Source organism: Lontra canadensis, unplaced genomic scaffold (genome assembly GCF_010015895.1).
Source record: "Lontra canadensis isolate GAN:19392208 unplaced genomic scaffold, GSC_riverotter_1.0 scaffold45, whole genome shotgun sequence".
NCBI lineage: Eukaryota > Metazoa > Chordata > Mammalia > Carnivora > Mustelidae > Lontra > Lontra canadensis.
In genome coordinates this window covers 15,928,782-15,943,446 of record NW_022631039.1, presented here as the reverse complement: position 1 = coordinate 15,943,446, position 14,665 = coordinate 15,928,782, and the positions used below count along the sequence as shown (strand labels likewise).

The window sequence follows — 14,665 nt, the reverse complement described above, 5'->3', positions numbered from 1 at the left end:
AACAAACCATGAAAGACTCTGGACTCTGGGAAACAAACTGAGGGCTGCAGAAGGGAGGGGTCAGGATGGGGTGCCCGGGTAATGGGTGTTAAGGAAGGCATATATTGTGATGAGCACTGGGTGTTGTGCACAACTAATGAATCTTTGAACACTACATCGGAAACTAATGATGTACTAGTATATGTTGGCTAATTGAACATAATTTAAAAAATTTAAAAAATAGGCAGAAGAACTAAATAGACATCTTTGTAAAAAGAACATCAAAATGGCCAACAGGCACATGAATAGATACTCAACATCAATAGTCATCAACGAAATGCAAATCAAAATCACAATGAGCTATCACTTCCTATTAGATACCTATACCTATTAGAATACCTATCTAGATATCTAACACCTATTAGAATGGCTGATATCAAGAAGACAGTAGATGATAGGTGCTGACAAGGATGTGGTGAAAAGGGGACTTTTATACATTGTTGGTGGAAATTTAAATTATCCCAACCACTATGGAAAACAATATGGAGTTTCCTCGAAAAGCTAGAAAATAGATCTACCACATAATCCAGCAATTCCTATTCTAAGTAGATGCCCAAAGGAAATGAAAACAGGCTTTTGACAAGATATATCCACTCCCATGCATATATTGCAGCATTATTCACAACAGCCAAGATATGGAAACAACCCAAATGCCCACCAATGGATGAATGGGTAGAAAAACAATATGGTACATAAACACAATGGAATGATATTCAGCCATGGAAACAGAAGATGCTCTTCCATTTGAGACAACATGGGTGAAACAAGCAAATTATGCTAAACAAGATTAGTCAGACTGAAACAAGTACTGTATGGTATCACTTATATCTAGAATCTAAGAAACTTAACCTGTAAAAAACAGGGTAAAATTTTGGTTAACTGGGAGTGGAGGACAGTTGTTAAGAGTGATGGTGTTTAAAGTTACAAACTTATAATGAGTACTAAATAAACCATAGAGCTCTAATGCACAATATGATAAATATAGATAATATTGTACTATAATTATGTAATGTAATCAATATTACTACATTGGCAATCACATTCTAATCCATAAATTTTTTGAAGTAGCATGCTATAACACCTTAAACTTACACAATGTTAAATGTCAAATATATTCAATAAGAAATGCATAGTAGGACATCACTTCTTACCCACGTGGATGGACATAATTTTTTTTCAAAAATGAAAAATATCAAAGGTTTGGTGAGAATGTGGAGAAATTCTTACTCTCATATATTGCTGGTATGAATGTAAAATGTTGCAGCTGCTGTGGAAAACAGTTTGGTGGTCCCTCAGAAAGTTAAACATAGAATTACCATATGACCCAACAATTCCACCCCTGAATATATATCCAAAAGAACTGAAAAGAAGTATTTAAAGAAGAACTTGTACACAAATACTCAGAGCAGCATTATTCGTAATGGTTTTTTCCCAGAAAAATTGGAAGCAATCCAGATGCTCATGCTCTGATAAGTGGATAACAAAATGTGGTATATCCATACCAATGGAGTAATACTCAACAATAAAGAGAAATGAATTACAGGCAGGTGTTACAACATGGGTGAGCCTTCAAAACATTACGCTAAGTGAAAAGAGCCAGATACAAAAGGCCACTTACTCTATGATTCCATTTATATTTAATGTTTGAGATAGGCAAATCCATAGAGACAGATTAGTGGTTACCAGTGGTTAGGGGGAGGGGGGTAATAATGACTGTTTCATAGATACTGGGTTTTCTTTTGGGGTAATGAAAATGTTATGGATCTAGGTAGTGGTAATTGCTATACAACACTGTGAATATATTAAGTGCCATTGGATTATACACTTTAAAAAGGTAAGTTTTATGTGTATTTTGTTACAATAAAACAAATTGCATTTCTTCATATTGGTACAAATCAGAAAACACAATTCTGATAAAAAGAGTAATTTATCTCACATTTCAGAGATGTCTGCTATTTGAACATGTAGAATTTAGCCATTTGTATTAGCTAATTTTCTCTGTAGTAAGGCCAAAAACTATAAGCTATTGTCCATTTACATTTCAACTATTTGTTTTCTTCCTTATGATTATTGCCATCATATTCTTTTTTTACTTAAAATTTTTACCTATTTATAGAATAAAGGTTTTTCTCACCTTAAAGGACTTTAATTGTTTGGCATGACCTAGGTATGCCACAAATACCTTTATTTTGTTTGCTTTCTTTAATTACTAAGCATTGTGTTCATGGAGGCTCAGCCTTTAAAATTCATTGAGTATGTGGTTATGTTGTCCTGGTAAAAACTAGAGGAAAAAAAAAATCACTGGCAGAAGAACTTTTATAAAAACCATAAATATCCAGAAAGATAAATTAATAAAATATTAAGATAATTATTTCCTATATTCTATACTTCCTTAAATCTAATTTAAAATTCATTTGACCCTATATTTCTTAACTTTGGTGTCACCTTAGATTTTGTATCAGTTTTTAAAGTAAGGCTATTTGTCTTTTATCATCCTCAGCTACTGAGAAGAGTGTCTATAATTTTGGAACACATGGGATTGCAAAGTATTTGACTGCATTGGCTGTCTTGGGCTTATTTTATCTCCTTTTGCTTTTGTGTGTGGAGACTACATCCTGGAGCCTGCAAAACTTCATCTCTCATAAAATTTTATCTAATGTCCACAACCTATTCACAAAAGGCATGAAGGTGAGTAACTAATGTAGACTTTAGATACAATTCAAAGAAAGCTCATTATTAGGCCAAAATGTATGAATCTACATATTCTTACGTCTATTACTTGATAATGAAAATATCACACAGTTATGTCAAGATCTAACTGGAACTAATTTGAATCATAAGCCTCATTTTAGTTGGGTTGACTATGATAGAAAGCACTGCCTTGTGCACTTACTGTCTTTGAGATGTATTTGGTTATAATTATCGAATTGATTTCTTAAAAGCTATGTGGTGGTGGGTATTAAGAATAGCATGTTTTGGGATGAGCACTGGGTGTTATAGGCAGCTGATGAATTGTTGAACTCTACAACAAAAACTTATGATGTATAATATGACGGCTAACTGAAATAAATATACAACTTATGATATATATATCACTTATCATCATATAACTTCCCCAACTCAGCTGTCAATACGGTCCATGTTACTGGTAGCAAAGGAAGCAGATTTCCTCTGACACAAAGTAGTAGTCTAGTTGTTAAATTTTTCACCAGTGCTGAATTGGGATGATATGTCAAGAGAATGCACTGATTGATGTGTATATCAGAGAATCAAGAAATATGGGGAAAATAGCACACGTTAGAACAATGGAATTGTGAGACTATTGCTAAGCTCTTTGGTTTAGAAAATAAAAGTCCAGGAATTACTAGTGGGAGACTGAAAGCCTCCTTTTTCACTTTCACTGTGAAAGTGAAAGGGCTTCCTTGATCACATATAATGGACCCCTTATTTCCTTCAGTGGAAGTGCAAAGTGAGTACTGGGATCAATGTCCAATTTTCAGATTTGATGAGCTTCAGGAACATCAAACTATCAGTCAAGGCAGATCTGCTATGCCAAGATCACAACTCTTATTAGAAAGGAATGGGACCCTGATACATGGAATAGGGACATCTGAGTTAATGACCCAAAAATCTTAAATTCCAAGATTTCCCTAAACAATCTGAGTCTAAAGAAGTGGCACACTGGGCACCTGGGTGGCTCAGTGGGTTAAGCCTCTGCCTTCAGCTCAGGTCATGATCTTGGGGTCCTAGGATCAAGCCCCGCGTCGGGCTCTCTGCTCAGCAGGGAGCCTGTTTCTTCCTCTCTCTCTGCCTGCCTCTATGCCTACTTGTGATCTCTCTCTCTGTCAAATAAATAAAATCTTTTAAAAAAAGAAGAAGTGACACACTCCTCTCTGTTAAGAATTCATACTCCCTTTTCAGGCAAAGAAAATTTGGAGGCCTCCCCTGCAAAACAGCATGTTCTCATTCACAGCTTTCATAATCTACTAAATACTCCCTCACTAATCAGTAGAACACAAAGACAGAAAATCAGTGAAGAACTGTAAGACACTATCTACCAAATAAATCTAATTGGCATTTATAGAACATAACCCATAATAAGAGTAGTACATATGGAACCATCAACCAAAATACATCAGTCACAATTTTAAAATAATAGAAATGCAGTGTTTTCTGATCATCATTAAATTTGACTATAAATGAATAACATAAATATAATGGGAAAACCTCTATAAACATTGGGAAATTAAGCAACACACATCTCTGGAACCCATTCATCAAAAAGGAAATTGCAGAGGAAATTAGGAAATATTTTGAACTGAATGAAAATGAAAATACAACATACCAAAATTTGTGGGATGTGACTGAAGCAGTGTTTTAATAGAAATTTAAAGTATTTTTTAAGGATTTTATTTATTGATTTGACAGACAGAGATCACAAGTAGGCAGAGAGGCAGGCAGAGAGAGAGGGGGGAAGCAGGCTCCCTGCTGAGCAGAGAGCTCTATGCGGGGCTTGATTCCAGGACCCTGAGATCATGACCTGAGCCAAAGGCAGAGGTTTAACCCACTGAGCCACCCAGGTGCCCCTAGAAATTTAAAGTATTAAATGCTTGTATTATTCATGAAAAAAATGTCCCATTTTATTTTTTATTCCCTTCTCCTATGTTCATCTGTTTTGTTTCTCAAATTCCACATACAAGGGAAATCCTAAGGTATTTGTCTTCCTGACTGACTTATTTTACTTAGCATAATACCCTCTAGTTCCATTCACGTCGTTGCGAATGGCAAGATTTCATGTTTTTTGATGGCTGCATAGTACTCCATTACATATATATCACATCTTCTCTCTCTCTTTCTCTCTCTCTCTCTCTCTCTCTCTATATATATATATATAGAATGCTGCCACCAGCAGTGGGAGCTCAGCATACATTTTGATGGCTGCATAATATTCCATTATATATCTATATATACATATATGTGTATATATAGATAGAACACTGCCATCAGCAGTGGGAGCTTGAGATATATATATATATATATATATATATCTTTATACATAAAGATATATATCTTGATATATATATAATATATGTGATATATCTGCTGATGGATATCTGGGATTCTTCCATATATTGACTATTGTGAACATTACTGCTATAAACATTGGGGTGCAGGTGTCCCTTCAAATCATTGTTTGTATCCTCTGGATAAATACCTAGTAGTGCAACAGTGGGGTCTAGGGTAGCTCTATTTTTAAGTTGGTTTTTTTTAAGATTTTATTTATTTATTTGACAGAGATTACAAATAGGTGGAGAGGCAGGTAGAGAGAGAGGAAGGGAAGCAGGCTCCCCACTGAGCAGACAGCCTGATGCAGGACTCGATCCCAGGACCCTGGGATCATGACCTGAGCTGAGAGAAGAGGCTTTAACCCACTGAGCCACCCAGGCGCCCCTCTATTTTTAAGTTTTTGAGGAACCTCCATACTCTCTTCAAGAGTGGCTGCAACAGTTTGCATTCCCCCAAACAGTGTAAGAGCGTTCCCCTTTCTCCACATCCTCGCCAATATCTGTTGTTTCCTGAGTTGTTAATTTTAGCCATTCTGAAAGAGAGTTAACCCATAAGAGATGCTGAATTCTAAGAAATAAACTGAGGATTGCTGGAGAGGAGGTGATTGGAGGGAAGGGATAATTGGGTGATGGGCATTAAGGAGGGCACTTGATGAAATGAGCACTAGGTGTTACATGCAACCGACAAATAACTAAATTTTACCTCTGAAACGAAAAAAAAAAAGTCCCAGGTTAATAATTGAAACTTCCACATCAATAAAAGGAAAAGAAGCAAAATATACTCAGAGCAGGCAGAAGTAAGTAAAAATAAAAGAAATAAAACTGAAAACAGAAGAGTAATTGAGAAAAATTAATGAATGCAACCAAAAACTAATTTTTAAAAATGATTATAATTGATAAATCTTTAGCCAGAGCAATCATGAAATAGAAACAATAGAAACATATTGTCATTGTGAGGACAAATGAAAAGATTTCACTATGGATACCACAGAAATTAAAATCCAGCCTATGTCATAAATTTGTTACCTTAGATGAAATAGAACAATTCCTAGAAAGACCCAACCTTATCAAAACTCACTCAAGAATAAAGAAACTAAATAGTTTTATTTCAATTAAAGACATTATTTGCATAGTATAAAACCTCCAAAAAAGAAAATGCTAAGCCTGTATAATTTCACTTACAAATTCTATCAAAAAAATTAAAGAAACAGCATCAAGTCTGCATTCTTTCCTCCAGAAAGAAGAAGTGAGAACATTTTCCAACTCATTTTTTGAAACCGTCATTACTCTAATACCAAAATGGAGAAATTAGAAAAAAAACAGTATCCCTCAAGAACACAGACACATAAATTCTCAACAAAATATTCATAATAGAACCCAAGAATACATGGAAGGAAGAATAAACTGTGAACAAATGGGGTTTATTCCATGAATGTAAAGCTAGTTTAATATTTGAAAATGAATATTAGCCACAAGGTCAATAGTCTCAAGAAGAAAAACTACATGTTCATGCCAGTTATTGCATAAAAAGCATTTGACAACATTCAACATCCATCTGTGATTTTTCAAAAAACTGCTAACCAAGGAAAGAAAGGAAACATTTCATCCTGATAAGTGGGGTCCACTTAGATAGTTTACAGCAAACATGATGGTGAAAGAGTGAATGTTTCCCCACTAAGATCAAAAGCAAGGAAAAGTTGTTCATTCTGACTGCTCCTGTACATCCAATTTTTAGACTGGAAAAGAGAAAAACACTTAAAGCAGCTCTCTAGTCAATCTTCTGACTAGCATGTTTACTGAGCTAAATATATCCCCCCGCTCGATTCTTCCTTAATAAAGTACCATCAAATGAGCACTTGATGCAAAAATAGACAATTCAAAAACAACAACAACAACAACAACAACAACAACAAAGTTATGCTCAAACACTACAAATTACTATTCACAAAACATGCCCTGATGGTTCATTGCTACTTATCTCTCACTGAGCTCCCACTGCTGATGGCAGCGTTCTTTCTTCCCCCCACATCTTCACTCTTTGAATGAATCCCTACTTATTCAAGCTCCGACTTCACCTATAGAGGGTATTTCCTTAAAAAAAAAATTCATTCTTTTTTAAAAATTGGATCTCATGGTATCTTCAACATATTTTATTTGTAACAAATCACATTAAACAACAATATTAGTACCAGTGTGGCTTTTGTTTTCCATGAAGTACCCATGTTATTGGCAAGAACATACTACTTACTCACAGCTCTAAAAACACTTGCTCTTGAAATCTAAGCAAGTCAAGAATAAACTTAGTGCATGAGAGTTCAGGAAATTGGTAGGAATGTTCTTGGAAATTAAGCAAACATTTTCTGACATCTTTGATATTACTTCCTTGGGCCAGCCTTCAGAAGGTCTTCCATTTAAACCAGATACTTAAAGTGTATTCTTATCTGTGATTTTTGTCTTAAAAATGTAGGCTGCAGTGTCCTGTCAAGTGGTCAAGGACTATGAGGATGAAGATGTAAAAAATGAAGAGAACAGAGCCCTGACACTGCCTCCCAAGTTAAAGAATATCCCACTGGTTTTGAAAGAACTTACAAAGGTAATGTCATTCAGTAATCAACATTGTCCTGAACTGTAGCCCACCATCCCTGGCAAGAATTTATTTGTAGTACTACTAATCTATTAGTAGAGTACTACTAATCTAATCTACTAATCTCTTAGTTCTATGGGATCTGTATATATCTGGTAAAATAGAAGGCTGAGAGTGGAAGAGTGAAACTGTCACAGGTACCAGTCTATAGGGATTTGAGGTTATGGTTGTAGTTGGCCCATAATCAGTGCTCCAGTACACTATGGGTTTTTTCCCTTATTTTCTCAGGTTTATTATAAGTGTCCAGTTGTAAAGGCTGTAAGAAATATCTCCCTTGTAGTCCAGAAATCTGAGTCCTTTGGATTACTTGGATTAAGTGGAGCTGGGAAAACCACTACCTTCAAAATATTGACTGGAGAGGAGACCACAACATCTGGAGCTGTGTTGATTGATGGCTTTAACATTACCAAAAATATCAGAAAGGTATTTCTGTTACTAATCACTGAGTTGGTACCCTAAAGGAGGAGGCAACTGGGCAAGTAGGTGGGAGACATGAAAGGGAACTTAGAAGTGCATATATATATATATATATATATATATATATATATATATATACACATACTCTTTCCTCAAAAGTAACAGAATCCAGGGACAGCAATAATCATGATAACATATTGAGTTTGGGAAAAGGCAAATATTCTTTCTGTTTGAGACAAAGTATGAGTATCTTTAACAGGCCAAATTAGAAACAGGAAGAGTAGTTATTTCACTTAAGCTACCATGACACAATTAAGATTTTGGTATGAAAAAATTATTAGAAAAAGTAATTGTGAAAGATGTTAAGGAAGTCAAATTGACAGGGTTTGGTTTCCATTCGGATGTGGGTTATAAGGAAAACAAATTATCTTAAGATATGGCCCAGATTTATATCATGATCCAGTGAATAGGTGAAAGTTCCACTTACCAATATAGTAAACACAGGAACTGAGTGTGTTTGAAAGAGGATATGTTGAGTATAAGATACCTATGACACATACCTATGAGAGAACAACCAACAGGCAGTTGGAATCTATGAATTGATGTAGAGATATAAATTTGGGATTCATCAAAGTACAAGTGAAATTTGAAATGGATAGATAAGATAATCTATTGGGAGTATGTATAATAATGAGAAGAGAGATAGGGGATGAATCCTGAGGACTAACAACATTTCTAAAATAGAATAACTGAAGAAAATATTGGGTGGGATTAGTGAAATAGGAGGAAAATCTGGTTAAAGTTTTATTGCACAATCTGCATGAAAAGAAGATGTCAAGAAGGAAATAAAACAGAAATGTCAGGCAGGTAGACCTGAATAGTATACACTGGACATCATTGAAATCTGAAGCAGTAGGTTGACACACAGGTGAGGATGGGGAAATACTGAATGTGGACAAAACATAAAAGAAAGGCAGCTGTCAATAGAGGAAAAAGAGTGACACCCAGAGTTTTAGAAAATGACAAAGAATCATAATTTCTAGTAACTAGTAACTAAAGCATGTTTGTACAAATGGGGGAAAGCAGTAAGAAGTTTAAAATATATAGCAACAGGAGCTCTCTGAGAAAAGAAGGTATTCCTTCAAATGAGCCATAAATCAAAACAATATAAAAAGGTATACAAATAAGTTTAATTCCCTTTCCCACCCACCTTTCTTTCATCCCTTCCCACAGAAAAAGATAACCACTTTTATCACACTACATACACTTTATGCATATTTAATAAAACATAATAATCTATCTTCTGTTTCATTACACAAAATGTAACATATTACACACAATCTTTAGGATCTTGCCAAAATGCTTTCCATTTATGGTTATACAAATTTGTACTACACAAGCAATTTTTGCAAATGCCTATTTCTCTAAACCAACCACAACAGAGTATATGATCAACTCTTGGGGATTTTTGCCAGTCTGGTAGATTTTTTTCAAATGGCACTTTGGTGTAGCTTTAATTTTTCTCTTACTATAAGTGAGGTTGCATAACTTTTTAAAGAAAAATTTTATATAATAAAGGTGTGCAACATGATGGTATATCTATAATAAAGGTATACAACATATATATAGTTACTTTAGGCAAACTAATCAACAAATCTTCTCTTTATTGAAGAGACTGTCTTTTTTCCATTGGATATTTTTTCCTGCTTTGTCAAAGATTTGTTGACCAAAGAGTTGAGGGTCCATTTCTGGGTTCTCTCTTCTGTTCTGTTGATCTATATGTTTGTTTGTTTTTGGTTTTGTTTTTTTAAGATTTTTATTTATTTATTTATTTATTTGACACACAGAGAGAGATCACAAGTAGGCAGAGAGGCAGGCAGAAAGAGAGGGGGAAGCAGGCAGCCCACTGAGCAGAGAGCCCAATGCAGGGCTCAATCCCAGGACCCTGAGATCATGACCTGAGCCGAAGGCAGAGGCTTAACCCACTGAGCCACCCAGGCAACCCCTGTATGTTTGTTTTTGTGCCAGTACCATACTGTCTTGATGATCACAGCTATGTAATACAGCTTGAAGTCCAGAATTGTAATGCCTCCAGCTTTGGTTTTCTTTTTTAACATTCCTTTGGCTATTCAGGGTTTTTTCTGCTTCCATATAATTTTAGGGTTGTTTGTTACAGCTCTGTGAAAAATGTTGATGGTATTGATAGGAATTGCATTGAATGTGTAGATTGCTTTGGGTAGCATGGACATTTTAACAATATTTGTTCTTCCAGCCTATGAGCATGGAACATTTTTCCTTTTCTTTGTGTCTTCCTCAATTTCTTTCATAAGTGTTCTATAATTTTCGGAGTATAGATCCTTTACTTCTTTGATTAAATTTATTCCTAGGTATCTTATAGATTTTGGTACAATTATAAATAGTATCAGTTTCTTAATTTCTCTTTCTTCAGTGACATTGTTAGTGTATAGAAATGCAACTGATTTCTGTGTGTTGTTTTTATATCCTGCCACATTGCTGAATTCCTGTATGAGATCCAGCAATTTTTGAGCGGAGTATCACGCCATCTTTGAAGAATGACAGTTTGCTTTCTTTGCCAATTTGGATGCCTTTTCTTTCTTTCTGTTCTCTGGTTGCTGAGGATAGGACTTCTAGTGCTATGTTGAACAGTGGTGGTGAGAGTGGACATCCCTGTCATTTCCCTGACCTTAGGTGAAAAGCTCTCAGAGGCAGGAGCAAACTTCAGCTCAGCTTGTTGGCCAGTATTCCTAGAGTGTAAGACACTGACATCAGCCAGGTGTTCGGTGGCAGCAAGGGCATGAGCTATCAGCAGGAACATCTCAGGTTCTCTTCAGATTTCTGATATAGATGCTATCACTTTTCTTTTGTAGATGTTCCACTCCATTGGGAAGTCAAGGTTGGTGCTGCACCCTCTTTCTTCATTTGAAGGACATCAAGGGCTCCAGACATTATGAACGTTTTCCTTTAAATTATGACCATGTCTCCTCTTTGGCTTGCATAGAAAGGCTAGCCATTATTTCCTTGAGTAAACTTTCTGTCCCTTCTCTCTCTCTCTTTGTTTACTTGGACTCCCATAGTGCAAATATTGATACACTTGGTGGTATCCCATAAATCCCTTAAATTATCATTCCTCTTTTTCATTCTTTTATTTTCCTCTGGATGATTTCCCCTGGCTTGTCTTTGAGTTCACTGATCCTTTCTTGCATTTCATTTGGTCTGATGTTGATCTCTGTAATTGAATTTTCAGTTCAATTATTGGATTCTTCACTTCTATGATTTATGTTTCATAGTTTTTAATATTTTCTCTCTCTGTTGAAATTCTCACTTTTTTCATGAACTGCTCTCCTCACCTCAGTGAGCATCTTTATGACCATTATTTTGAATTCTTTGTCAGGTAAATCATTTCTCTGCATCCCATTAGGTCAGTTTCCAGAGATATATCTTGTTCTTTGTTTGTTCTTTTATTTCATGTTCTTCATTTTCCTTGGCTCTTTGAATTGTTTTCTATGCATTACATTAAAACAGCTATCTCTCCTAGTCTTAACAGACTGAACTTGTAGAAGCTAGCCAATCAGCCCAGCTAAAGATATGGATGCCTCTCCAAACTTTGTGCTTGTCCAAACTGCCATGTTTGTTCTTAGTGGGTCCTGAGAGATTAGGTTATACCAAGTTTCATCAGTGCTCTGAAGGCAGAGGAGAAGTGCACACAACTGTTCAGGCTCTTGGCGCACTACAAAGTGCCTGCCCCATCAGCAACTAGATGCAAGATAATTAGAATCCTTACTTGGGAAGAACCAAGGTGCCCTTCAACGGACGAATGGATAAGGACGATGTGGTCCATATACACTATGGAGTATTATGCCTCCATCAGAAAGGATGAATACCCAACTTTTGTAGCAACATGGACAGGACTGGAAGAGATTATGCTGAGTGAAATAAGTCAAGCAGAGAGAGTCAATTATCATATGGTTTCACTTATTTGTGGAGCATAACAAATAGCATGGAGGACATGAGGAGTTAGGAGAAGGCATTTGGGGGAAATTGGAAGGGGAGGTGAACAATGAGAGACTGTGGACTCTGAAAAACAATCTGAAGGGTTTGAAGAGGTGGGGGGGGTTGAGGTTGGGGGGACCAGGTGGTGGGTATTAGAGAGGGCAGGGATTGCATGGAGCACTGGGTGTTGTACAAAAACAACGAATACTGTTATGTTGAAAATAAATTAAAAAAATGATTAAAAAAAAAGAATCCTAACTTGCAGGCAGCAGCTGGGCAAGTTGGAATGTTAGCTACACAGTCTAGCCCCTTTTAGGGAGAAACTAGTAAGTGGGTGCTTTTGTCTGCTCTCTGTCCCTAGCCAAGGGGAAGAGCTGCTGGGAGTGCTTGTGTGCCTATTTAAAGCCATCTCTTTGTTCTCTGTGATCCTGGGAGACTAACAAATGCTGAAGACCATCAGCTCCCAGAGTTAGGTGATTTAGAAGCCAGTCCCACAGGTGGCAGCTGTAAAAGTTGGGGTGCTAGGTATGTGGACAAACTCCTTTCCCAGAGAAGCTAGAAACCTGATTTTATCATTAGAGGAAGCCATAGAGAGAAGGCACAGGAAATTCCTTCATGCTCATTCAGGCTCCTGAAAGACTACACTTACCCGCCCTCTAAGCTCCCAAACACAGACTAAGTGGAAGCACAACTCTCAGGCAGCAGGTGGGAAAATAATTCAGTCTAACCCATCACAGGGAGAATATGGGAACTGGGTGTTTTTCCCCTTTCCCTCTGCACTGAGCCTGAGTGTATAGCCACAGCGTATCACTACATGCTTGTTTAAAATCACCTCCTTGACTCTTAATTATAAAGAACAATGTGATGGTTACCAAAGAGGAGGTGGGGATGGAGGTGGGAATAGGTCAAACAGGAGATGGGGATTAAGGTGTACACATGTTCTGATGAGCACAGGGTGATGTATGGAACTGTTGAATTGCCATCCTCTACACCTGAAGCTAATATAACATTGTATGTTAACTAACTGGAATTAAAAGAACAACTAAAAGAAAATAAAATAAATTTTAGAAATAAAATAAAATTTAAAATACCTTTGCTTTCTGTGGTCCTAGGGAGAAACAAATGTCAAGCCATATCAGCTCTCAGAGCTGGGTGATTTGGGGTCTGATCCCTTAGGTAGCAGCCACAAAAGCTGAGGAATTAGATGGGTGGTCTTGGGCACCCACCTAGCTCAGTAGGCAGAGCATGTGACTCTTGGTGTCTAGGTTGTGAGTTTAAGCCCTACATTGGGTGTACAGATTACTAAAAAATAAACTTAAAACAAAAATGTGTACTTGTTATAGAGTGAGATTTCCAATTTAGCAACTCACTTATTGAGGTCACAATGACTTCCCTTCTGTGTTAAATGGCTAACTTCTCTCCATTCTTCAGTTTTTGGTTAAAAGAAAAAAAAAAAAAGGTGCGTGACCGTAAGTTTTCACTGCTCGGGGAAAGGCTGGAAAATGGGATTCCTTCCTAATTGTAAGGCACCATGCTAGGAGTAGGGTTTACAGAACAAGTGTGTCTCAGCTTTTCCTACCCATTTTGATGTGGGTATTTTCTGTCACCCTTTATGTAGGACTGTCTTAATTTTTTTCTATATTTCTCTCAAAAGGATTTGAACCATCTGTATCTGTTTATTTGGTGCATCCATGGAGAGGGGAAGTGAGGAGCTTCCTATTCCACCATCTTGCTGACATCACTCCAGCTTTTTATATGTTTAAAAATCTTTTGAATTTCCTTCCCTATGAATAGTCTGTTTATATCCTTTATACATCTTTAACTTATTGACATTTTTCTTTCTTACTTTGAGTTCTTATATGAAGAAGATAATACATGATTATCATTATCTGCAGTATGAGTTTCAAATATATTTTGCATTTGCTTCTTGACTTAGCTCATACTGCTTTTGTCCCGCAAAAACATTTAGTTAAGTAAACACATCACTCTTTCTCTTTTATGGTCATTTGATTCCAAGTCATTGTTAGAGTAAAACTCATTAGCCAGAGATCACTAGAAACATACCTGTAGGGGCACCTGGGTGACTTATTTGGTTAAGCCTCTGCCATTGACTCAGGTCATGATCCCAGTGTCCTGGGATAGAGCCCCACATCAGTCTCCCTGCTTAGTGGAGAGTCTGCTTCTCCCTTTCTCTCTCCCTCTGCCTCTCCCCCCTGTTTGTGCTCACTTCCTCTATCAAATAAATAAAATCTTTTTTTTTAAGATTTTTTTAAAAAGAAGCACCCCTGTAGTCAAAAACATTAGGTTTATTCACCTCGTTGCAGCAAAGGGAAATGCATAACAGAGGAAGTAGGGGGGTCTCAGTAAGAGGGAAGAGGATTATTACAGGATTTGGGTTTATGCTGGGAATTAGAAAGAATCGGAGATTGGAAGCTGTGAAGAAGTATGGGAAATTTAGTGATTATTGGTATTTCTAGCCAGAGGCAGA

General features: G+C 36.6%; 1 protein-coding gene across 1 annotated transcript in view; it reads left to right on the top strand.

Annotated features, from left to right (window-relative positions):
* The window catches only part of LOC116876277 (ATP-binding cassette sub-family A member 3-like), a gene marked incomplete at its 5' end in the record, with an annotated part of 61,928 nt that overhangs the window by 30,779 nt on the left and 16,484 nt on the right, over nt 1-14,665 (top strand). Inside the window, 3 exons of the mRNA XM_032872325.1 lie at nt 2,540-2,727; nt 7,573-7,698; nt 7,978-8,172. Of these exons, the coding sequence (XP_032728216.1) occupies nt 2,540-2,727; nt 7,573-7,698; nt 7,978-8,172 (509 nt within the window). The remainder of the gene's footprint in view (nt 1-2,539; nt 2,728-7,572; nt 7,699-7,977; nt 8,173-14,665) is intronic.